The 25588-nt window shown below is 45.3% G+C and overlaps 1 protein-coding gene across 9 annotated transcripts in view; it reads right to left on the reverse strand.

Annotated features, from left to right (window-relative positions):
* The window catches only part of LOC137369700 (anion exchange protein 2-like), a 405213-nt gene that overhangs the window by 254768 nt on the left and 124857 nt on the right, over nt 1-25588 (reverse strand). For 8 of the 9 annotated variants that reach the window (XM_068031052.1, XM_068031042.1, XM_068031050.1 and 5 more), the window contains exon 2: nt 13908-14055. In XM_068031052.1, the coding sequence (XP_067887153.1) occupies nt 13908-13952 (45 nt within the window). In that variant the 5' untranslated portion in view covers nt 13953-14055. Of the gene's footprint in view, nt 1-13907; nt 14056-22067; nt 22121-25588 lie in introns of those variants that run through there. The other variant, XM_068031049.1, reaches the window with a different exon arrangement.

The raw sequence follows: 25588 nt of genomic DNA on the forward strand, positions 1-25588 counted from the left end.
CACAACTCCCTGACCTTTACTATAATCATTGAGAGGGACAGGAGCAGATGGGATGGGAAAATATTTAATTGGGGGAGGGGGAATTACAATTCTATTAGGCAGGAACTGGGGAGCATAAATTGGGAACAGATCTTCTCAGGGAAATGCACAACAGAAATGTGGAGGTTGTTTAGGGAGCACTTGCTGCGACTGCTGGATAGGTTTGTCCCAATGAGGCAGGGAAGGGATGGTAGGGTGAAGGAACCTTGGATGACAAGAGATGTGGAACAGCTAGTCAAGAGGAAGAAAAGGAGAGGGGAAAGGTTTAGGGGGGATATGCGTGGAAAGTTCTTTACACAGAGGGTGGTGGGTGCCTGGAACGTGTTGCCAGCGGAGGTGGTAGACGCGGGCACGATAGCGTCTTTTAAGATGTATCTAGACAGATACATGAATGGGCAGGAAGTAAAGAGATACAGACCCTTAGAAAATAGGCGACATGTTTAGATAGAGGATCTGGATCGGCGCAGGCTTGGAGGGCCGAAGGGCCTGTTCCTGTGCTGTAATTTTCTTTGTTCTTTGTTCTTACTTAAGGTTGAGGAAGCAAGGATCAGACAGGGCTCTAGAGGGTTACAAGGTAGCCAGGAAGGAACTGAAGAATGGACTTAGGAGAGCTAGAAGGGGACATGAAAAAGTCTTGGCGGGTAGGATTAAGGAAAATCCCAAGGCGTTCTACACTTATGTGAGGAACAAGAGGATGGCCAGAGTGAGGGTAGGGCCGATCAGGGATAGTGGAGGGAACTTGTGCCTGGAGTCGGAGGAGGTAGGGAAGGTCCTAAATGAATACTTTGCTTCAGTATTCACTAGTGAGGGGGACCTGGTCGTTTGTGAGGACAGCGTGGAACAGGCTGATATGCTCGAACAGGATGAGGTTAAGAGGGAGGATGTGCTGGAAATTTTGAATGATATGAGGACAGATAAGTCCCCGGGGCCAGACAGGATGTACCCAAGGATATTACAGGAAGCGAGGGAAGAGATTGCTGCGCCTTTGGCGATGATCTTTGCGTATTCACTGTCCACTGGAGTAGTACCAGATGATTGGAGGGTGGCAAATGCTGTTCCCTTGTTCAAGAAAGGGAATAGGGATAACCCTGGGAATTATAGACCAGTCAGTATTACGTCGGTAGTGGGCAAATTATTGGAGAGGATTCTGGGAGACAGGATTTATGATTATTTGGAAAAGCATGGTTTGATTAGAGACAGTCAGCATGGCTTTGTGAGGGGCAGGTCATGCCTCACAAGCCTTATTGAATTCTTTGAAGATGTGACAAAACACATTGATGAAGGAAGAGCAGTGGATGTGGTGTATATGGATTTTAGCAAGGCGTTTGATAAGGTTCCCCATGGTAGGCTCATTCAGAAAGTAAGGAGGCATGGGATTCAGGGAAAGTTGGCTGTCTGGATACAAAATTGGCTGGCCCATAGAAGTCAGAGGGTGGTAGTAGATGGAAAGTATTCAGCATGGAGCTCGGTGACCAGTGGTGTTCCGCAAGGATCTGTTCTGGGACCTCTGCTCTTCGTGATTTTTATAAATGACTTGGATGAGGAAGTGGAAGGCTGGGTTAGCAAGTTTGCCGATGACATGAAGGTTGCTGGAGTTGTGGATAGTGTGGAAGGCTGTTGTCGGTTGCAACGGGACATTGACAGGATGCAGAGCTGGGCTGAGAAGTGGCAGATGGAGTTCAACCTGGAAAAGTGTGAAGTGATTCATTTTGGAAGGTTGAATTTGAATGCGGAATACAGGCTGAAAGACAGGATTCTTGGTAGTGTGGAGGAACAGAGGGATCTTGGGGTCCATGTCCATAGATCGCTCAAAGTTGCCACCCAAGTTGACAGGGTTGTTAAGAAGGCGTATGGTGTGTTGGCTTTCATTAACAGGGGGATTGAGTTTAAGAGCCGCGAGGTTATGCTGCAGCTCTATAAGGCCCTGGTTCGACCACACTTGGAATATTGTGTTCAGTTCTGGTCGCCTCATTATAGGAAGGATGTGGAAGCTTTAGAGAGGGTGCAGAGGAGATTTACCAGGATGCTGCCTGGACTGGAGGGCATGTCCTACGAAGAAAGATTGAGGGAGCTAGGGCTTTTCTCATTGGAGCGAAGAAGGATGAGAGGTGACTTGATAGAGGGGTACAAGATGATTAGAGGCATAGATAGAGTGGATAGCCAGAGACTTTTTCCCAGGGTGGAAAGGGCTATCACCAGGGAGCATAATTTTAAGGTGATTGGAGGAAGGTTTCTGGGAGATGTCAGAGGTAGGTTCTTTACACAGAGAGTGTTGGGTGCGTGGAATGCGCTGCCAGCGGTGGTAGAAGAAGCAGATACATTAGGGGCATTTAAGCGACTCTTGGATAGGTACATGGATGATAGTAGAATGAAGGGTAGGTAGTTAGTTAGATCTTAGAGTAGGTTAAAGGGCCGGCACAATATCGTGGGCCAAAGGGCCTGCACTGTGCTGTACTGTTCCATGTTCTATTACTAGTCCAGTAACATATTCAGTATGTTACTGTACCCTGTTAGTGAATGAGTTGGGCATTTACAACAACCCAATAGCTTCATACCAGATTTTTATTCACAGATTTATAAAACTGAATTCAAGTTCAACATCTACCAGCTCTAACGAAATCTGCAAGGTTAACCTTTACCCTCTGTTCATTTATTGTGAGTTTGACGTGCCGAGGGCTTCCAGCACTTTCTGTTTGTTTCGTATTCCCCGAATCTGTACCATTATGTGCTTTTTGAAATCTTCTTGTTCATTTAATCCTGACCCATGTTGAGAGATTGTCCCACCCAACACCTTCTCAGATTACAAGAATAACCGTAGATTTATATCGCACCTTTAACATAATAAAACATCTCAAGACGCTTAACAGGCGGATTATAAAACTAGGTATGGCACTGAGCCACAAAAGGAGATATTAGGGTCAGGTGATCAAAAGCTTGGTCAAAGAGGTAGATTTTAAGGAATGTCTTAAAGGGAAGAAAGCGAACTAGAGAGGTGGAGAAGTTTAGGGAGGGAATTCCAGATGTCAGGGCCCAGGCAACTGAAGGCAGGGCCACCAACGGTGGAGCGATTTACAGGATTACAGCATCAAAGCACAGTCAACAACACCAATCTCTCACGCTGATGACAGACACATACATCCCGGTCAAACCCAGAAAGGTTTACTCACTGGGATTACTAATAGTGACCATGAAGCTATTTGACTGTCATAAAAACACAACTGGTTCATTAATTTGTCCTTTACAACGACAATTTGCATTTAAACAGCGCCTTTAATGTAGGCAAATCTCCCAATCACTTCATAAGAGCTTAATAGTTTAGTTGACACACAACTAAATTAGGACGGTGACTAAAAGCTTGGTCAGAGGTGGGCTTTAAAAAGCATCTTAAACGAGGAGACAAAGTGGAGTGGCCGAGAGATTTAGGGAGTGAATTCCACATATTAGACTTTAGACAGCTGAAGGCACAGCTGCCAATGGTGGCTCGAGGAATTCCGGGATGCAGAGAGGCCAGAGCTGGAGGAATGCAGAGGGTGAGGTCACGGAGGGATTTGAAACCTGACGTCTTTACCCAGTCTGGTCATGTGTGACTCTAGTCACACACCAATATGATTGACTCTTAAACTGCCCTCTGAATTTAAACTAGAATGGCAGGGGGATAGGAACCTGAGCAGGGAGACTGAGGAGGAGGAAATACGGATAGAAACGAAAGATAGAAAAGAAAAAGGCAAAATTGGAAGGCAGAGAAATCAAGGGCAAGAAACAAATCGGGCCATACTGTGAAATAATGCTAAGATGAGTAAGAATGTTAAAAAGACAAGCCTAAAGGCATTGTGTCTCAATGCGCGGAGTATTCACAATAAGGTAGGTGAATTAACCGCGCAAACAGATGTAAACGGATATGATATTGTTGCGATTACAGAGACATGGCTGCAGGGGGACCAAGGATGGGAACTGAACATCCAAAAGTATTCAATATTTCGGAAGGACAGGCAAAAAGGGAAAGGAGCTGCAGTAACGTTGTTAGTAAAAGAGGAAATCAATACAATAGTGAGGAAGGATATTAGCTCAGAGAATCCTGATGTGGAATCTGTATGGGTGGAGCTAAGAAACACTAAGGGGCAGAAAACATTGGTGGGGGTTGTATATAGACCTCCAAACAGCAGTGGTGATGTAGAGGATGGTATTAAACAGGAAATTAGAGATGCATGCAGTAAGGGTACAACTGTAATTATGGGTGACCTTAATCTACATATAGATTGGGCAAACCAAATTAGCCAAATACTGTAGAAGAGGAATTCCTGGAGTACATACGTGATGGTTTTTTGGACCAACACGTTGAGGAACCAACTAGAGAACAGGCCATCCTCGACTGGGTATTGTGCAATGAGAAAGGATTAGTTAACAATCTTGTTGTGCAGGGTCCCTTGGGGAAGAGCGACCATAACATGATGGAATTCTTCATTAAGATGGAGAGTGAGAGAGTTGATTCCGAGACTAGGGTCCTGAATCTAAGTAAAGGGACGATGAAGGTATGAGGCGCGAGTTGGCTATGATAGATTGGGGAACGTTACTTAAAGGGTTGACAGTGGATAGGTGATGGCTCGCATTTAAAGACCGCTGGATGAATTACAATAATTGTTTATTCCTGTCTGGTGCAAAAATAAAACAGCAAGGGTGGCTCAACTGTGGCTTACAAAAGAAATTAGGGATAGTATTAGATCCAAGGAGGAGAAATATAAAATGGCCAGAACAAGCAGCAAACCTGAGGATTGGGAGCAGGTTAGAATTCAACAAAGGAGGACAAAGGGATTGATTAAGAAGGGGAAAATAGAGTATGAGAGTAAGCTTGCAGAGAACTGACTGTAAAAAGCTTCTATAGATATGTGAAAAGAAAAAGATTAGTGAAGACAAATGTGGGTCCCTTACAGTCAGAAACGGGGGAATTTATAATAGGGAACAAAGAAATGTCTTCACAAAGGAGGACACAAATTACCTCCCAGAAATGTTGGGGAACATAGGGTCTAATGAGAAGGAGGAACTGTATGAAATCAGTATCAGTAGGGAAATGGTGTTAGGGAAATTGATGGGATTGAAGGCCGATAAATCCCCAGAGCCTGATAATCTACATCCCAGAGTATTTAAGGAAGTGGCCCTAGAAATAGTAGATGGTATGTTGGCCTTCATAGCGAGAGGATTCAAGTACAGGAGCAAGGATCTCTTGCTGCAATTATACAAGGCCTTAATGAGACCACATCTGGAGTATTGTGTGCAGTTTTGGTCTCCTTATCTGAGGAAGGATGTTCTTGCTAGGAGGGAGTGCCACGAAGGTTCACCAGACTGATTCCTGGGATGGCAGGACTGACGTATGAGGAGAGATTGGGTCGATTAGGCTTGTATTCACTAGAGTTTAGAAGAATGAGAGGGGATCTCATAGAAACCTACAAAATTCTAACAGGACTGGACAGGACTCGATGCAGGAAGGATGTTCCCGATGACGTGGGAGTCCAGGATCAGGGGTCACAGTCTAAGGATAAGGGGTAAGCCGTTAGGACTGAGATGAGGAGGGATTTCTTCACCCAGAGAGTGGTGAACCTGTGGAATTCTCTACCACAGAAAGCAGTTGAGGCCAAATCATTAAATACATTCAAGAAAGAAAGAGTTAGATATAGTTCTTAGGGTTAATGGGATCAAGGGATATGGGGAGAAAGTGGGAACAAGGTACTGAGTTTGGATGAACAGCCATGATCGTATTGAATGGCGGAGCAGGCTCAAAGGGCCGAATGGCCTATTCCTGCTCTTATTTTTCTATGTTTCTATGAAGTGACCCAGCAAGACACATACTTCTATCAAACTGCTATCTCGGTCCATTGCCACCTTTCGAAAACCAACCAGAGATGGGCAATAAATGCTGACCTTGAGTAACAGCAGCTGCGGCTTGAAAGTGAATGACTCAAGCAGCAGCAGTAGAGGAAACGATAGCAGATTAGCTGACCATGTCCTGGACTGCAGCTGATGGGATCTTGCTGTATCAATGTCGAATATTTCTCGACTAACAACAATCGATAAAGACTTTTAAGTGTGAGGTAACATGAAACAATCACTACGTAATGAGTCTTTCTTTCTTCAACATCACTTCTACCCTGTAGTTTCATTTTTTTGGTTTTAACTTGCCCTCCTGGAGATTGGAGATGGTTCCCACTGGAGCCAATGCACCACGAAAGTGAGCTGAGCGTCTAATTAACACTCCATTTAACCTCAGAGAACTTCACGGCACAAATTGAACCTCTCAATGGTCATCACTCGCACACATTTGGCCAGACCACAATATTCCACCTCTCAGAAATATCCTAAAGTGCCGCATGTACAATCAAAAACTCGAAGTGCACAACAAAATCCCCCAAAAAACGACTTGCATTTATGTAGTGCCGTTCTCCACCTCAGGATATCCCAAGCTTCAGAGCTAATAAAGCACTTTAGAAGTATCGGCACTATTGTAATGTAGGAAATGCAACAGCCTATGTTACAATGACTAAATACTCTGGTTTTAGTGATGTTGTGGGACACCAGAGAGAACCATGTGTTTCTCTGAACAGTGCTGGGGGATCTCTTACATAGAATCATAGAAGAGCTACATTACAGAAGGTCATTCAGCCCGTCATGTCCGTGCTGGCTGTTTGCAAAAGCAACTCCCCGAGTTCCACTCGCCGACCTTTTCCTTGTGGCCCTGCCAAATTTTTCTCTTCAGAAATTTGCCCAATTCCCTTTTGAAAGCCACAATTGAATCTGGCTCCACCACACTTTCAGGCAGTGCATTCCAGATCCTAACCACATACAGTCCAAGAGTTATACAGCACAGCAACAGGCCCTTCAGCCCACCGTGTCAATGCCGGCCATCAAGCACCTATCTATTCTAATCCCATTTTCCAGCACTTGGCACGTAGCCTTGTATGCTTTGGCGTTTCAAGTGCTCATCTAAATATTTCTTAAATGTCGTGAGGGTTCCTGCCTCTACCACCCTTTCAGGCAGTGCGTTCCAGATTCCAACCACCCTCTGGGTGAAAACATTTTTCCTTCAAATTCCCTCTAGACCTCCTACCCCTTACCTTAAATCTATGCCCCCTGGTTATTAACACCTCCGCTAAGGGAAAACGTTTCTTCCTATCTACCCTATCTATGCCCCTCATAATTTTGCATACTAGGCTAGGGTTGTTTTCCTTCGAGCAGAGAAGGCTGAGGGGGGACCTCATTGAGTTATACAAAATTATGAGGGGCAGAGATCGGGTAGATAGGAATAAACTTTTGCCCTTAGTGGAGGTGTCAATAACCAGGGGGCATAGATTTAAGGTAAGGGGCAGGAGGTTTCGAGGGGATTTGAGGAAAAAAAATTTCACGCAGACGTTGGTTGGAATGTGCAACACACTGCCTGAAGCGGTGGTAGAGGCAGGAACCCTCACAACATTTAAAAAGTATTTAGATGAGCACTTGAAACGCCAAAGCATACAAGGCTACGGGCCAAGTGCTGGAAAATGGTATTAGAATAGATAGGCTTGACGGCCAGCGTGGACACAGTGGGAGAAGGGTCCGTTTCTGTGCTGTACGACCTCAATCAGGTTTCCCCCCTCAGCCTGCTCTGCTCTAAGGAAAACAGCCCGAGCCTATCCAGTCTCTCTTCATAGCTGAAATGCTCCAGCCCAGGCAACATCCTGGTGAATCTCCTCTGCACCCTCTCCAGTGCAATCACATCCTTCCTATAGTGTGGTGCCCAGAACTGTACACAGTACTCCAGCTGTGGCCTAACTAGCGTTTTATACAGCTCCATCATAACCACCCTGCTCTTATATTCTGTGCCTTGGCTAATAAAGGCAATTATCCCATATACCTTCCTAACCACCTTATCTACCTGTGCTGCTGCCTTCAGTGATCTATGGACAAGTACCCCAAGGTCCCTCTGACCCTCTGTACTTCCTAGGGTCCTACCACCGATTGTATCTTCCCTTGCCTTGTTAGTCCTCCCAAAATTCATCACCTCACACTTCTCAGGATTTAATTCCATTTGCCACTGTTCTGCCCATCTTACCAGCCCATCTATAACATTCTGTAATCTAAGGATTTCCTCCTCACTATTTACGACACCACCAATTTTTGTGTCATCTGCGAACTTACTGATCATACCTCCTATATTCACGTCTAAATCATTAATGTACACTACAAACAGCAAGGGTACCAGCACCGATCCCTGTGGTACACCTCTGGTCACAGGCTTCCACTCGAAAAAACAACCCTCGACCATTACCCTCTGTTTCCTGCCACTAAGCCAAATTTGGATCCACTTTGCCAAATTGCCCTGGATCCTATGGGCTCTTACCTTCTTAACCAATCTCCCATGTGGGACCTTAACAAAAGCCTGACTGAAGTCCATGTAGACTACATCAACTACTTTACCCTCATCTACACATCTAGTCACCTCCTCAAAAAATTCAATCAAGTTTGTTAGACATGATCTCCCCCTGACAAAGCCAAGCTGACTATCCCTCATTAATCCCTGCCTCTCCAAGTGGAGATTAATCCTGTCTCTCAGAAATTTTTTCCAATAGTTTCTCAACCACTGATTTTAGACTCACCGGCCTGTAATTACCTGGTTTATCCCTGCTACCCTTCTTGAATAATGGCACCACATTCGCTGTCCTCCAGTCCTCAGGTACCTCTCCTGTGGCCAGAGAGGATTTGAAAATTTGTGTCAGAGCCCCTGCTATCTCCTCCCTTGCCTCAGGTAACAGCCTGGGATACATCTCAGCTGGGCCTGGGGATTTATCCACTTTTAAGCCCGCTAAAACAGCTAATACGTCCTCCATTTCAATGCTAATTTGTTCAAGTATATTACAATCCCCCTCCCCGATTCTACACCTACATTGTCCTAACTCGCTGCATAAAAATGTTTTTCCTTATGTCACCGCTGCTTATTTTGGCAATCACCTTAAATCCGTGCCCTCTGGTTCCCAATCCTTCCGCCAATGGGAACAGTTTCTCCCTATCTACTCCGTCTAGACCCCTCATAATTTTGAACGCATCTATCAAATCTCCTCTTAATCTTCTCTTCTCTAAGGAGAACAGGCCCAACTGCTCTAATCTATCCACATAACTGAAGTCTTTCATCCCTGGAGCCATTCTCGTGAATCTTTTCTGCATCCTCTCCAATGCCTTCACATCCTTGCTGAAGTGTGGTCCCGTGAACTGGACACAGTTACAGTCCAACACCTCAACATATCTTTTAGCTAGATACGACCTAGACTCAGATTGTGCATATAAATATATGTATTTTAACTCAAGACATTTGTTCTCTTTTAATAACCGAATGAGGATGAGATGGCCTTTACCTCGCTCATGCTGAGAGATGACTGCTGTTAGTAGCTGGCTCTGAAATATCCGTTAGCAGCGCGTGCCCGGGCTCTATGAGCTGAAGGTGGTCGGAACATTGCTACCAATTCCTCTCAAAATCACAAATAATAGCTTTTTGTGATAACCGCTTTTATCACCAGAGATTTAACCTGACAAACCCTCCCGTCCCTGGAACGGGCTGCTTTGTTATGTCAAGTTACTAATGACCGATAACGTCCCCATTTATTTAAGGACATGGTGCAACATCCCACACCACGGGATACCCATTAACAAGACGCAGCTCCAGCAAAACCTACACCTGCACCACACTGCAAATATTTGCAGAAGATGCCCTTAACAGCACTAAGTGAGCAAACAGCTGTTCCTGAGCAACAAAAGTCCTTGCAGAAACAGGGGGAGGGGCACAGTCACCTTCTCATGCACCTGAAGGTTCAGTGGCTGACAGTAACCTACAAAGTAGGAAGGTCTCAGCTCTGAAGGACGATGAAGCCTCAAGGTACGTCATCCATCGGATTGTTAAAACACAGCATCGCTGTTATACAAAAGAAAGGCTTGCATTTCTGTAGCGCCTTTCACAACCTCAGGACATCCCAAAGTGCTTTACGGCCAATTAAGTACATCTGGAAGTAAAGTGTTAAGACCGAGGTGGGAGCAGTGCACTGGTTTTCTAGTTCCACTTCTCTAGTTACCGATACAGTCAATCATAGACTCTATTTTTATCCCAGAATAAAATACACCAACCAGGTTTCTTTAACAAACAACAAAATTATCAGTTTATTATAAAACAAGTCTTGACCAAGAACGATGTAAAGCATTAACACAGACTGAAATATAAAAGTTCCTTTTTTATCTTAGAGACACACATACACATACATCAGTTCATCGAAAAAAATAAAGATTTACTCTTTAGAGCTCTATTCCAAAAAGAATACTTTGGCCAAATACTTGACAATTCTTGAAGGAAAAAAAAGATATGGAAAGATTTCAGATGTCCTTTGTTTTGGTCTGCTGTCCTAAATACGCGTAATGGCTGTCACTGGGATCTTCCTAGAACAGTTCTTGTCAGGCGATGCTGAATATCAGATTGGGCTGGCTTTCCAGGAAAAATGCAGCAACAGAGGTTTCAGGCAGTTTCTTACACTTGCTTCTCAGCACTTCTTAAAGAGATGGAACAAGCTGAGTTGGGGTTTGCTCCCTTGGCAAGTTTTCTCCAACTGTCTTTTTTAACACTGTTCACACCCCAACTCACTGTCCAAGGTGAAACCAGAAACAACATCACAAGAGTCAAGCCTCCTGATCCCTATAAATCTTGCTCTGTCACTTCTTTGTAAACATCTTTCCCCAAGTCAAAAAAAAACCCTGCTGGGTAATTATCTGAAGACAGGTGCCTTCCAGTAAGGATTTGTCTTTAGCACTCCTAGATTCTTCCAGTAACTGTTGTTTACAAGCTCAGTCCAAAAGACCTTCTAATGACCTCTTACAAAAAAAAGTTCCAGCATCTATGAAATCCTTCTCCGTTTTAAAACTCAAGTACGCAAAAAAAAATTGAACAAAGAAAATGGAAGCACTCGTAACAACAGCCACTGATGTAATGTAGGAAATGTGGCAACCATTTAGCGTATAGCAAGATCCTGCAAGCAGCAATGTGATAACGACCAAATAATCTGTTTTATTAATGTTGGTTGAGGAATATATATTGACCAGGACTGTGGGGAGAACTCCCTGTTCTTCAAATAGTGCCAGAGGACTATTACGTCCAACTGAGAAAGCAGATAAGGCCTTGGTTTAACTGCTCATCAGAAAGATGACAACTCTGACAGTGCAGCATTCCCTCAGTACTGCACTGGGACTATCAACCTGGATTATGGGTTTAAGTCTCTGGAGCAGGACCTAAACGCACAGGTGAGGGTGCTACCATCTGAGCCATGGTTGACAAAATATGTGATGCTGCTTCTGGTGCAGGGAAAACTTATTACAGTTTACTGTCTCTCTCAGTCCTGCCCTGGAATATCAGCCTATGTGTGAAATGGGACTGAACGCACAACATTCTGACTCAGACACCAGAGGACTATGACTGAGCCACTCATGACACTAAAAGAAACTGTGATAATCATTTAAAGGGCATGGGCTGCCTGCCTGCGCAACCTCTTACTATTGTAAAATTTCAACAGGAAACGCATGGAAATGTTTGAGCAGTTGAACATATAAAATGCAAAAGCTTCACAAATGAATGAAAAAGTGAAATGCTGAAAGAAACTACTTCACAAAGAATCTGCCATCAAAAGTTCACTGTTATCACAGTCAGTCATTCAAGAAGACATTGTAAATTCAAGGCCATCAGTCCCTCTTATCTTAAGGAGCTTCCCTCTCGATACTGACAGCTGTAAAACATTTCGGAACATAGGACCAGGAGGAGACTGTTCAGCCACTTGAGTATGTTCCCCAATTCAATCAGATCATGGTTGACCTCTAACTCAATTCCATTTACCCACCTTGGTTTTGCAATTCCTAATACCCTTAGCCAACAAAAATCACACATTTTCTGAAAAGGTGTCTCAAGTTTACAGAGCTGATTTAAGACAGAAGTGATGCCTTGAAATTGTAGGTGTTGCTTGAATCCATTGCATTAGCATGTGCTGCCCATAAAATTCATCTCCATTCTGTCTCAACATGCTCCCAACATTTCTATCATATATTTATGACTTCTTTAAATTAACTCAACACCCCACTTAAATAAATCAACAACTTGTATTTATACAATGCCCTTAACACAGTAAAATGTCCCACAGTGGATTATCAGACAAGAAACGACACCGAGTCACATAAGGAGATGTTAAGACAGATGACTAAAAACTTGGTCTAAAAGATGGATTTCAAGGAGTATCTTAAAGGAAGAGAGAAAGAGGTGGCGAGGTTTAGGGAGAAAATTCCAGAACTTCGGACCCAGCAGTTGAAGGCACAGCCACCAATAGTGAGTGACGTAAATCGGGAATGTGAAAGAGGCCAGATTTGGAGCAGTTCAGAGATCTCGGAGGGGAATTATAGACATAGGGAAGGGCGAGGTCATGGAGCGATTTGAACACAAGGATGAGCATTTTAAATTTGAGGCACTGCTGGTGCCAGGAGTCAACGTAGGTCGGGGAGGATAGGGGTGATAGGTAAATAGGACTTAATTCAAGTTAGGATATAGGCAGGATTGTGGGGTGGAGGGGGTGAGGGGTGGAGTGGGGCAGGGGTTGGGGTGAGGGGCAAGGGCACACCCTTTATTTTCCAAGTGTGTTGAGAGGCCAGCTACACGGCTCCATGAGTTACAATGGTGTCCCAGGAGCTCTCAAGGTCCAGCCTGTACAAAATTCTTGAACCGTTAGGTACAGAACAATTATGATCAGTGCAACAACTTTCATACAAATTGCTAGTTTACCTACCACCATCCTGGTGATCACATGATACAATGATAATGGAGTTGGTGACTTATTACAGAGATCAATCTCAATCAAGTAGTCTACAACTGACCCAGACATGAGGTGAGGAAAACCCTCAGAGCAGGAGCGCTTGGGGAACCCCAGGTCCTAAGTCATCTTACTCATATACTGTATAGCAAAATTATTTTCTGAAATAAATTACACGCAAAGGGAGGCAGAAGTTTGGAACTCTCTTCCGAAAACAGCAATTGATACTAGAGAAATTGTTAATTTTAAATCTAAGATTGATAGTTTTTTGTTAATCAAAGGTCTTAAGAGATGTGCAGCAAAGGCATGTATATGGAGTTAGATTGGGGATCAAACATGATTTCACTGAATGACGGAACAGGCTGGAGGAGCAAAATGGCCTTCTCCTGCTCCTATGCCGTACATTGTATGAGAAATCTACCTAATATGCACAAGTGTCACAAGAGCTTTGCATCACGAAAAAGATTGTGGCACCATGAATGGCAAGACTGACACAAAAATACTGCCAAAACACATAAAAAGTTTTTTTAAAAACTCTTGGAACAATTCACTACCTTCTGGAGTGAGATTTCATAGCTTCAGCTCTTTCCATTTTGGGCCTCCAAGGTTGAATCGTATGTCAGGGCCATAAATAACATCATGAAAAGGTTCTTTGCAACATGAACTACCAGCACTAAAAGGCTGCAATAAGATTTATTTGTATTAACGGCGTAAATCCAACAATTTCATGGCGTGCAATGAATTTCAACAGGGACACTCATGGTGCAAATCATCCAGTAATTTTTGGAGCATCAGAACTCTTGGCTTATCTCCTCCTCGCTGGGTATTTTGTAAACTAATAACAGGGAGCACAGGTAATTCACCATTATTTTTCCAGCAATTTCTGGGTCGTTATTTCATACTCCTTCGGAATTAATATAACTCTCCCACCAGCCGCCTCCCTCAAACATTTCTGAAAATGATCAGCTCCCTAGCGAATGTACATCAGTCATTTACATTGGAAGAAGGGTTGTGGATACTTACACCCTGAACAACAATGTGAATCTCTGGTGAAACCGGCAAGTCCATTGTGTTGGATTCGATGTAGCAACGAGGACGTATCTAAAGACGTCGCTTTTTAACCTTTTTCCTTTTCACGCAAATTCAGTGAATGTCTTTGGGACAGCATAACCTAGAGAAACCAAGAGAAACAAAATCCATCACTTCCTCCTCACTTTACTATCGACCTTTCCTATTACAATTTATTAGGTCCATATTTACAATGGAAATAGCCGGCATCAACTCGTTACGCTGGAATGTCTCCGATCAGAGGCAGTGCTATAGGTGCTGCAGTATTTTGTCCACCAGCTCTTCAGCCTATGGAGAAACTCCACTGCTCCACCCAGCACCACTAAATTGCTGCATGTTAGCTGGGGACAGGAGCAGGTCATTCAGATCCTTGATCCTGGCCCATGATTCTATTAGATCATGGTTCATCAGTATCTCAAACAAAAACTGAAAATGCTGGAAATATTCAGCAGGTCAGGCAACATCTGTGGAAAGAAAAAGCAGAGTTAACGTTTCAGGTCAATGACCTTTTAGACAAATTTTTGATTGACAAAATTTATTGCTAGGGTTGTTTTCCTTAGAGCAGAGAAGGCTGAGGGGGGACCTGATTGAGGTGTACAAAGTTAGGAGGGGCAGAGATAGGGTAGATAGGAAGAGACTTTTTACCTTGGCGGAGGTGTCAATAACCAGGGGGCATAGATTTAAGGTAAGGGGCAAGAGGTTTAGAGGGGATTTGAGGAAAAATTGTTTCACACAGAGGGTGGTTGGAATCTGGAACACACTGCCTGAAGAGGTGGTAGAGGCAGGAACCCTCACAACATTTAAGAAGTATTTAGATGAGCACTTGAAACGCCATAGCATACAAGGCTACGGGCCAAGTGCTGGAAAATGGGTTTAGAATAGATAGGTGCTTGATTGCCGGCACGGAAATGATGGGCCGAAGGGCCTGTTGCTGTGCTGTATAACTCTAGGACAGGCAGGAAAGTGGAATTAAGGCCACAGATCAGCCATGATCTTATTAAATGGCGGGGCAGGCTCGAGGGGCCGAATGGCCTCCTATTTATTACATTCTTATGTTCATCTGCAGTATTTTGCTTTTGCCTCAAATTCATTTACCTGTTTTGCAGCACATCCCTTGAAACCCTTGCCAACAAAAATCTATCTCAGTCTTTGTGTTTGATAAATTTATTCGAGTTCTTTGAGTATGTAACAAGCAGGGTGGATTAAGGGGAATCAGCAGATGTCGTGTATCTGGATTTCCAAAAAGCATTCGATAAGGTGCCACATAAAAGATTACAGCACAAGATAAGAGCTCATTGTGATGGAGGTGATATATTAGCATGGATAGAGGCTTGGCTAACCAACAGGAAACTGAAAGTCGTTATAAATAGGGCATTTTCAGGTAGGAAAATTAACTAATGGAGTGCCACAGGGATCAGTGCTGGGGCCTCAACTATTAACAATTCATATGAATGACTTAGTTGAAGGGACCAAGTATGTTGTAGCCAAATTTGTGGACAATACAAAGATAGGTCGGAAAGTAAGTTGTGAGGAGGACACAAAGTGTTCCCAAAGAGATATAGATAGGTTAAGTGAGTGGGCAAAAATCTGGCAGATGGAATATAATGTGGGAAAATGTGGAAGAGAAAAGCTGAATATTATTTACATGGAGAAAGACTGCAGAATGCTGCGGTACAAAGGGATCTGGGTGTCTTTGTACATGAATCACAAAAAGTCAGCATGCAGCAGGTACAGAAAGTAATTAGGAAATCAAATGGAATGTTGGCTTTTATTGCAATGGGGATGGAGTATAAAAGTTTTGCTACGACTGTACAGGGCATTGGTGAGACTGCACCTAGAGGACTGAGTCTCCTCATTTAAAGAAGGATATATTTGCAGTGGAAGCAGCTCAGAGAAGCTTCACTAGGCTGATTTCTGGGATGAAGAGGCTGTCTTATGAGGAAAGGTTTGAGCAGGTTGGGCCTATACCCATTGGAGTTTAGAATGAGGGGTTATGGGGGACGGCAGAAAAGTGGAGTTTAGGCCACAATCAGATCAGCCATGATCTTATTGAATGGAGCAGCAAGCTCAAGGTACAGAATTACCTACTCCTGCTCCTATTTCTTATAATCAAAACTTCAATTGAAACCCAACACCCCCTGCATTCAGTCTTTTGGGGTAAGAGTTCTGCAGTTCCACTACTCTGTGTGGAAAATGTGCTTCCTGATTTTGCTCCTCAACAGCCTACCTCTAATTTTAAGAATGTATCCTCTTATTCTGGTCTCTCCCGACCAGAGGAAATAGAATACAAGGAAACTATCAAAACTCTTAATCATTTCAACTGATATGAGCCACAATCTCAATCTTCGAAACTACGCAACCTGTCAACAATTTAACCTTTTAAGCCCTGATATCATTCTGGTGACTTTGCACTTTACCCCATCCAAGCACAATTTAGTTCTCCTGAGATGTGGTACCCGTAACTGAACGCAGTACTCCAGATGTGGTGCCCGTAACTGAACGCAGTACCCGTAACTAAATGCAGTACTCCAGATGTGGTACCCGTAACTGAACGCAGTACTCCAGATGTGGTACCCGTAACTGAATGCAGTACTCCAGATGTGGTACCCGTAACTGAACGCAGTACTCCAGATGTGGTACCCGTAACTGAACGCAGTACTCCAGATGTGGTGCCCGTAACTGAACGCAGTACTCCAGATGTGGTACCCGTAACTGAACGCAGTACTCCAGATGTGGTGCCCGTAACTGAACGCAGTACTCCAGATGTGGTACCCGTAACTGAACGCAGTACTCCAGATGTGGTACCCGTAACTGAATGCAGTACTCCAGATGTGGTACCCGTAACTGAACGCAGTACTCCAGATGTGGTACCCGTAACGGAACGCAGTACTCCAGATGTGGTGCCCGTAACTGAATGCAGTACTCCAGATGTGGTACCCGTAACTGAGTGCAGTACTCCAGATGTGGTACCCGTAACTGAGTGCAGTACTCCAGATGTGGTACCCGTAACTGAGTGCAGTACTCCAGATGTGGTACCCGTAACTGAGTGCAGTACTCCAGATGTGGTACCCGTAACTGAGTGCAGTACTCCAGATGTGGTACCCGTAACTGAATGCAGTACTCCAGATGTGGTACCCGTAACTGAGTGCAGTACTCCAGATGTGGTACTCGTAACTGAGTGCAGTACTCCAGATGGGGCCTGACCAGGGCTCTGTACAAGTCCAGCATCACTTCCTTACTTTTGAATTGCAGTCCCTTTGAGTTAAAGGCCAATATTCCATTCGCCTTTTTCATTATTTTTTGTACCAGTCCACTAGCTTCTAGTGATCTGCGTACATGGCCACCTAAATCACTTTGATCCTCCACTATTCATAATCTCTCACCAGTAAGAAAGTATCCCGGTTTGTCTTCCTCACATCAAAAGTGACCTTGCACTTCCCCACATTGGACTTCAACTGCCACAATTTTACCCACTCACTTGATGTGTCTATGTCCTTGGATTTATCACTAAATCCAGAAAGGCCTGTTCCCTTATCGTTGCTAAAACATCATGTTTCAGAAAACTGTCCCAAATACATTCTAGAAATTCACTGCCTTTAATAACTGAGTTTTCTGCATCTCCCAGTCTGTGAAAATTAAAATCTCCCATTACAACCACTTTTCAATTAATTAATTTGAAAAATCTGGAACTGAAAGCTAGTCTCAGTAATGGTGCCATGAAACTGTCATCGATTGTCATAAAAACCCATCTGGTTCACGAAAGTCCTTTGGGGAAGGAAATCTGCCATCCTTACCTGGTCTGGCCTCCATGTGACTCCAGACCTACAGCAATGCCATCAACTGCCCCCTGAAATGGCCTAGCAAGCCACTCAATTGCCAAGGCCAATTAGGGATGGGCAACAAATGCTGGCCTTGCCAGGGATGCCCACATTCCATGAAATAATTTAAAAAACATTTCTGATCTCAATATTTAGTCATCCCCTTGCTACATCAGTATCTACTATAGACAACTCCCACCAGAGTTGTAGCTTAGTTTAAAATATCTAATTGAGGGTTTAAGATGATTAAAGAATTTGATAGGGTAGATGCAGAGAAATTATTTCCACTGGTGGGTGAGTCCAAAACAAATTTAGAGCTGGGCCATTTAGGGGTGATGTTAGGAAGCACTTCTTCACACAAAGGATAATGGAAATCTAGAACTCTTGCCCCCCAAAAGTTGTTGAGACTGGGAGCAACTGAAAATTTCAAAACTGTGATTGATAAGATTTATTTTGGATAAGGGTATTAAGGCAGGTAGATGAAACCGAGATACAGATCAGTCATAAATAAACTGAATGGTGGAACAGACTCAAGGGCTGAATGGCCTCCTCCTGTTGCTTTTAGGTGAGTTAACTGGGCAAGAACTCGAAACTGCACCCTGCCCCTTCTAGTCTGTAGCGCAAACCGAAAATGTGCCTGCCTCTTGAAAGCTATAATTTATTAGTCGGTTGCTGAGGCTCATTGCACAGATATGGGTGTCTGCATATGTCAGACAGACGGTCGTCTATTGGCATTACACTGAACAGCCTACACTCTCCTAAACAGACCCTGCCCAATGATTGAGGGATCTGGGAAGAGGGGGTACAGATAAACAAAGAACAAAGAAAATTACAGCACAGGAACAGGCCCTTCGGCCCTCCAAGCCTGCGCCGATCCAGATCCTCTATCTAAACATGTCGCCTATTTTCTAAGGGTCTGTATCTCTTTCCTTCCTGCCCATTCATGTATCTGTCTAGATACATCTTAAAAGACGCCATCGTGCCCGCATCTACCACCTCCGCTGGCAACGCGTTCCAGGCACCCACCACCCTCTGCGTAAAGAACTTTCCACGCATATCCCCCCTAAACTTTTCCCCTCTCACTTTGAACTCATGTCCTCTAGTAATTGAATCCCCCACTCTGGGAAAAAGCCTCTTGCTATCCACCCTGTCGATACCTCTCATGATTTTGTACACCTCAATCAGGTCCCCCCTCAACCTCCGTCTTTCTAATGAAAATAATCCTAATCTACTCAACCTCTCTTCATAGCTAGCGCCCTCCATACCAGGCAACATCCTGGTGAACCTCCTCTGCACCCTCTCCAAAGCATCCACATCCTTTTGGTAATGTGGCGACCAGAACTGCACGCAGTATTCCAAATGTGGCCGAACCAAAGTCCTATACAACTGTAACATGACCTGCCAACTCTTGTACTCAATACCCCATCCGATGAAGGAAAGCATGCCGTATGCCTTTTTGACCACTCTATTTACCTGCGTTGCCACCTTCAGGGAACAATGGACCTGAACACCCAAATCTCTCTGGACATCAATTTTCCCCAGGACTTTTCCATTTACTGTATAGTTCACTCTTGAATTGGATCTTCCAAAATGCATCACCTCGCATTTGCCCTGATTGAACTCCATCTGCCATTTCTCTGCCCAACTCTCCAATCTATCTATATTCTGCTGTATTCTCTGACAGTCCCCTTCACTATCTGCTACTCCACCAATCTTAGTGTCGTCTGCAAACTTGCTAATCAGTCCACCTATACTTTCCTCCAAATCATTAATGTATATCACAAACAACAGTGGTCCCAGCACGGATCCCTGTGGAACACCACTGGTCACACGTCTCCATTTTGAGAAACTCCCTTCTACTGCTACTCTCTGTCTCCTGTTGCCCAGCCAGTTCTTTATCCATCTAACTAGTACCCCTTGGATCCCATGCGCCTTCACTTTCTCCAACAGCCTGCCATGGGGAACCTTATCAAACGCCTTACTGAAGTCCATGTATATGACATCGACAGCCCTTCCCTCATCAATCAACTTTGTCACTTCCTCAAAGAATTCTATTAAGTTGGTAAGACATGACCTTCCCTGCACAAAACCATGTTGCCTATCACTGATAAGCCCATTTTCTTCCAAATGGGAATAGATCCTATCCCTCAGTATCTTCTCCAGCAGCTTCCCTACCACTGATATCAGGCTCACCGGTCTATAATTACCTGGATTATCCCTGCTACCCTTCTTAAACAAGGGGACAACATTAGCAATTCTCCAGTCCTCCGGGACCTCACCCGTGTTTAAGGATGCTGCAAAGATATCTGTTAAGGCCCCAGCTATTTCCTCTCTCGCTTCCCTCAGTAACCTGGGATAGATCCCATCCGGACCTGGGGACTTGTCCACCTTAATGCCTTTTAGAATACCCAACACTTCCTCCCTCCTTATGCCGACTTGACCTAGAGATTAAATGTTTGAGATTTGGGAGTGAGAGCAGAAGAAACACTTTGAACATTGGTACAGTAATAGAACATAGAACATAACAGCGCAGTACAGGCCCTTCAGCCCTCGATGTATGTACTGGTTATGCTACTGGACTAGTAATCCCATGAACATGAGCTCAAATCTCTCTGTGGCAAGTCAGAGAAGTTGAAATTAGCTTTTCTATAAATGATGAGATAAAAAGCTGGTAGCAGTAAAAGTGACCAAGCTGTTGGACTGGTGTAAAAACCCAACTGGTTGATAAACCTTACCCGGTCTGGGCCTACGGGCCTGGATATAGGTCTACATATGACTTCAGTCTCATACCAGTGAGGTTGACTCCTAACTGCCCGCTGAAGTAGCCCAGTAAGCTACTCAGTTGTTAGGGAAGCACAATAAAAAAAATGCCAGTCTTACCAATGATGGCCACATCCTGAGAATGAATTAAAAACAAAAAGAGAAACTCTTTTCTACAGAGGGTTGTGAGCTTGTGGAATACATTACTTCATTTCATGAATGAAGCAGATACCATATCAACATTGAAGAACAGGGATATGGGAACAAGGCAAGTGCATGGGATTAGGATACCTCTCGTGTGGAAGATAAACCTGCGACCTCTACCACCTAGAAGAGCAGGAGTAGCAGGCGCATAGGAACATCATCACCTCCAAATTCCCCTCTAAAGTAGCACACTAGCCTGACTTGGAACTATATCACCATTCCTTCATCATTGCTGGGGTCTAAAGCCTGGAACTCGCTCCCAACAGCACTGTGGGTGTACCTACCCCACATGGACTGCAGCGGTTCAAGAAGGCAGCTCACCACCATGTTCTCAAGGGCAATCAGGGATGGGTAGTAAATGGTGGCCTGGCCAGCAACACCAATATTCTTTGAACAAATGAAAAAAGAACATGGACTGATGGCACCAAGCAGTCTGGGTAGGATCACAGGAAATAGGAGAAGGCCATTCAGCCTGTCGAGCCTGCTCTGCCATTCAAACAGATCATGGCTGATCATCTATCTCTACTCCACTTTCCCCACTATTCCCATATCCTTTGATATCGTTAGTATTTAGAAATCTATTAATTTCTGTCTTGAACATGCTCAATAATTGAGCTTCCACAGCCCTCTGGGGTAAAGAATTCTACAGATTCACCACCCACTGAGTAAAGAAATTCCTCCTCATCTCAGTCTTAAATGGCCTGTCCCTTATTCTGAGACTGTGTCCCCTGGTTCTAGACTCACCGGCCAGAGGAAACATCCTCTCCACATCTACCCTGTCGAGCCCTGTAAGAATTTGCTAAGTTTCACCTCTCATTCTTTGAAACTCTGGAGAATGCAGGCCCAGTTTCTGCAATCTCTCCTCATAAGACAAGCCCGCCATCACAGGGATTGGTTTGTAATTACTATGCTGCAAGATTCTATGTTTCTAATTCAATGCAAGTAACAAGGATAGCTTGGTAGACTTGTCCTCTTCTTATTCTCCCCTCTCTTAATTCTGAATTCCAGTACGAGTTCTCTTGGCTCCGGTTCCGAGGCTCTCCCACTGCTAGCTAACCTTTTGGTTTTTAACATAACATCAGACGTGCTGTGCGTTGACAGCAGTCTCTCTTGCAGTTGTAATTATTAAGCTTGTGCCTTACTAGTTATTTAACAACACTCAACAATTCAGCTGCTGTGACTCCCATCAATCCTCTTTACAACCTCAAAAACCTCAACTGGGCCAAGTCAAAGCAAACAACACAAATTCCTAAATCTTTCTTCATAACCTGGATGCCTGGGATCACCTTAGTTACTTGGCTCCACGCCCTGTGAAAAGCAGTTAATGACCTACCTCGGAGTAGGAGCTGGGACCTGTACAGGCTGCTCGAGATGAGACGGCCCGACGCCTCAAACAGCAGTAATACCTGCTCACCTTCACACACTCGCATTCACTCGTCTTTTCCATACAACAGCCTTTACTGCCTTGGTCAAAGAGAGGTTAAGGTTGAACAGCAGAGCAGCTCAATCAGTGACTCATTTCACTTTTGACACCCAATTCTGTCATTCCTGATCAGGAAAGTCGTTAGTTGTCCTTCCACCAGCTGGGAAGTATTGCAAAATGATGATACCACTCCCCACACCCATCCCAAAACAGATTTAATAGAGATTTTATTTTTTTTAAAACAGGGTTTTGACAGTGAATACTGGAAGACTATTTCCTCTGGTTTTGGTGTCAGTAATGAGGGTCTAAGATAGTGAGGAGACAGGTTAAGAGAAACATATTTACACAGAAGTGAGTCCACCAAAACCTTCTCAGGAGCAACCAGGGACGAACAATAAATGTCAATAAATGCCAGTGATATCCACATCACAAAAATGAACAGGAATATTTTAAGGTAAAATGTTTGAAGTAAAGGTTGATACAGGCTATGGGGAGAGGGAGGAGTAGTCGAATTAGTTTGGGAATTAATACAGGGCAATGGGGAGGCCTGTGGCCCTCAGTGATTGAAATGATGGAGGGACATAGCTCACGGTTATGAAGGTGATGAGTGGTTGGAGCAAATCATAGTGCGGCAGAATCCTGGTCCAATGTGACTGAACTATTACTCCGCAGGGAGAGGTTTTGACATAGTCCAGATTCAGTGTGGTAGGTTCTCACCCTATATATAGAACAACAGGAACAGGAAGAGGCCATTTATCCTCCGGAGCCTGTTCCGTGATTCACTTTGATCATGCTCATGTGTGAACTAACTCCATATAGCCGCTTTTGTCCCATATCAGTTCCGAGTCTTCCCTTTCTCTCAGCAATGCCATTCAAATTAGACACATCTCTATCATTGGCTAACAACCGTGGCTCCGTGGATAGTACCTTCGCCTAAATCAGAAGGTCATGGGTTCAAGACCTAATCCAGGCGGGCAATACAGTGCAGTACTGAGGGAATGCCACACTGTCGGAGGGTCAGTACCGAGGGAGCGCCGCACTGTCGGAGGGTCAGTACCGAGGGAGCGCTGCACTGTCGGAGGGTCAGTACCGAGGGAGCGCCGCACTGTCGGAGGGTCAGTACCGAGGGAGCGCCGCACTGTCGGAGGGTCAGTACCGAGGGAGCGCCGCACTGTCGGAGGGTCAGTACCGAAGGAGCGCCGCACTGTCGGAGCGTCAGTACCGAGGGAGCGCCGCACTGTCGGAGGGTCAGTACCGAAGGAGCGCCGCACTGTCGGAGCGTCAGTACCGAGGGAGCGCCGCACTGTCGGAGGGTCAGTACCGAAGGAGCGCCGCACTGTCGGAGCGTCAGTACCGAGGGAGCGCCGCACTGTCGGAGGGTCAGTACCGAAGGAGCGCCGCACTGTCGGAGGGTCAGTACCGAGGGAGCGCTGCACTGTCGGAGGGTCAGTACCGAGGGAGCGCCGCACTGTCGGAGGGTCAGTACTGAGGGAGCGCCGCACTGTCGGAGGGTCAGTACCGAGGGAGCGCCGCACTGTCGAGGGTCAGTACCGAGGGAGCGCCGCACTGTCGGAGGGTCAGTACCGAGGGAGCGCCGCACTGTCGGAGGGTCAGTACCGAGGGAGCGCCGCACTGTCGGAGGGTCAGTACCGAGGGAGCGCCGCACTGTCGGAGGGTCAGTACCGAGGGAGCGCCGCACTGTCGGAGGGTCAGTACCGAAGGAGCGCCGCACTGTCGGAGCGTCAGTACCGAGGGAGCGCCGCACTGTCGGAGGGTCAGTACCGAAGGAGCGCCGCACTGTCGGAGCGTCAGTACCGAGGGAGCGCCGCACTGTCGGAGGGTCAGTACCGAAGGAGCGCCGCACTGTCGGAGCGTCAGTACCGAGGGAGCGCCGCACTGTCGGAGCGTCAGTACCGAGGGAGCGCCGCACTGTCGGAGGGTCAGTACCGAGGGAGCGCCGCACTGTCGGAGGGTCAGTACCGAGGGAGCGCCACACTGTCAAAGTCTTTCAATTTAATCACCCTTTCATCATCTGCACTCGAGAAAATACATGCCTATGTTCAAATATGTATGAAGTGAACCAACAATCTTGTGCTGACACTTTGTCGAAGTGGCCCTTCATTGTGTCCGAGCTTGACAAAGAGTGCTGGTGGGCAATCAACCTTGGAAGGCAAACACAACCAAGTCTGGTTCTTGCCACCACACTCTGTTCCTGGTTAACCTCAGTGGGAAGTGATCAGGAGCAGCTACCTTGGGAATGATATACTGTTGGCTCCCTTGCCCTGCCAAGCTGATGCTAGTTGTGTCAATCCAGCTAACCGCCACCTGGTGATGCCACCACCAAACACATCTTCCCCTCCACTCCCGTCAGCATTCCGAAGGGATTGTTCCCTCCGCGACACCCTGGTCCACTCCGCCCTCACCACTGAAACCGCATCCCCTTCCCGCAGCACCTTCCCACGCAATCGCAGGAGGTGTAATACCTGCCCTTTTATGTCCTCTCTCCTCACAATCCAAGGTCCCAAATGCTCCTTTCAGCTGAAGCAGCGATTTACTTGTACTTCTTTTGGGTGACTGCTTTGCTGAACACCTCTGCTAAGTCCGAAAGCATGACCCCGAGCTTCCGGTTCCTTGCCATTACAACACTCCCCGTGCTCTCATGCCAGCATTTCTGCCTTTGGCCCGCTCCAGTGTTCCAGTGAACATCAACGCAAGCTCGTGGAACAGCACCTGATCTTTCGATTAGGCACTCTACAGCCTTCTGGACTCAACATTGAGTTCAATAACTTCAGAGCATGACTGGCCTTTTTTAAAATATTTTTTCACCATGTGCCTGTTTTTCATGTAGTCAGAGCTGCTCATTATTCCGCTGTTAACTCTCTCTCTGGACTAATGCTTTGTCTTTCACCACAAGCATTAACACACGCTTTGCCTTTGTCCCAGGACAGCTTTGTTATTTAATCTCTCCTGCCCTCTGCCCTATCAAACACCTTCGCCTTTGTTCTCTCCCCCAACCCCCTCCCCTTCACTTGCTCAAATCCTAATTCTTTTCTAACGCTTGCCAGTTCTGATGAAAGGTCACAGACCTGAAACGTTAACTCTGTTTCTCTCTCCACAGATGCTGCCTGACCTGCTGAGTTTTTCCAGCACTTTCTGTTTTTATTTTCAGCTTCTGCAGCATTTTGCTTTTATTTTAGTGTCAAAGAACAAAGAACAGAATAGCACAGGAACAGGCCATTCGGCCCTCCAAGTCTGCGCCGATCTTGATGTCTGTCTAAACTAAAATCTTCTGCACTTCCGGGGACCGTTCTATTCCCATCCAATTCATGTATTTGTCAAGATGCCTCTTAAACGTCGCTATCGTACCTGCTTCCACCACCTCCCCCGACAGCAAGTTCCAGGCACTCACCACCCTCTGTGTAAAGAACTTG

Source organism: Heterodontus francisci, chromosome 5 (genome assembly GCF_036365525.1).
Source record: "Heterodontus francisci isolate sHetFra1 chromosome 5, sHetFra1.hap1, whole genome shotgun sequence".
Lineage (NCBI taxonomy): Eukaryota > Metazoa > Chordata > Chondrichthyes > Heterodontiformes > Heterodontidae > Heterodontus > Heterodontus francisci.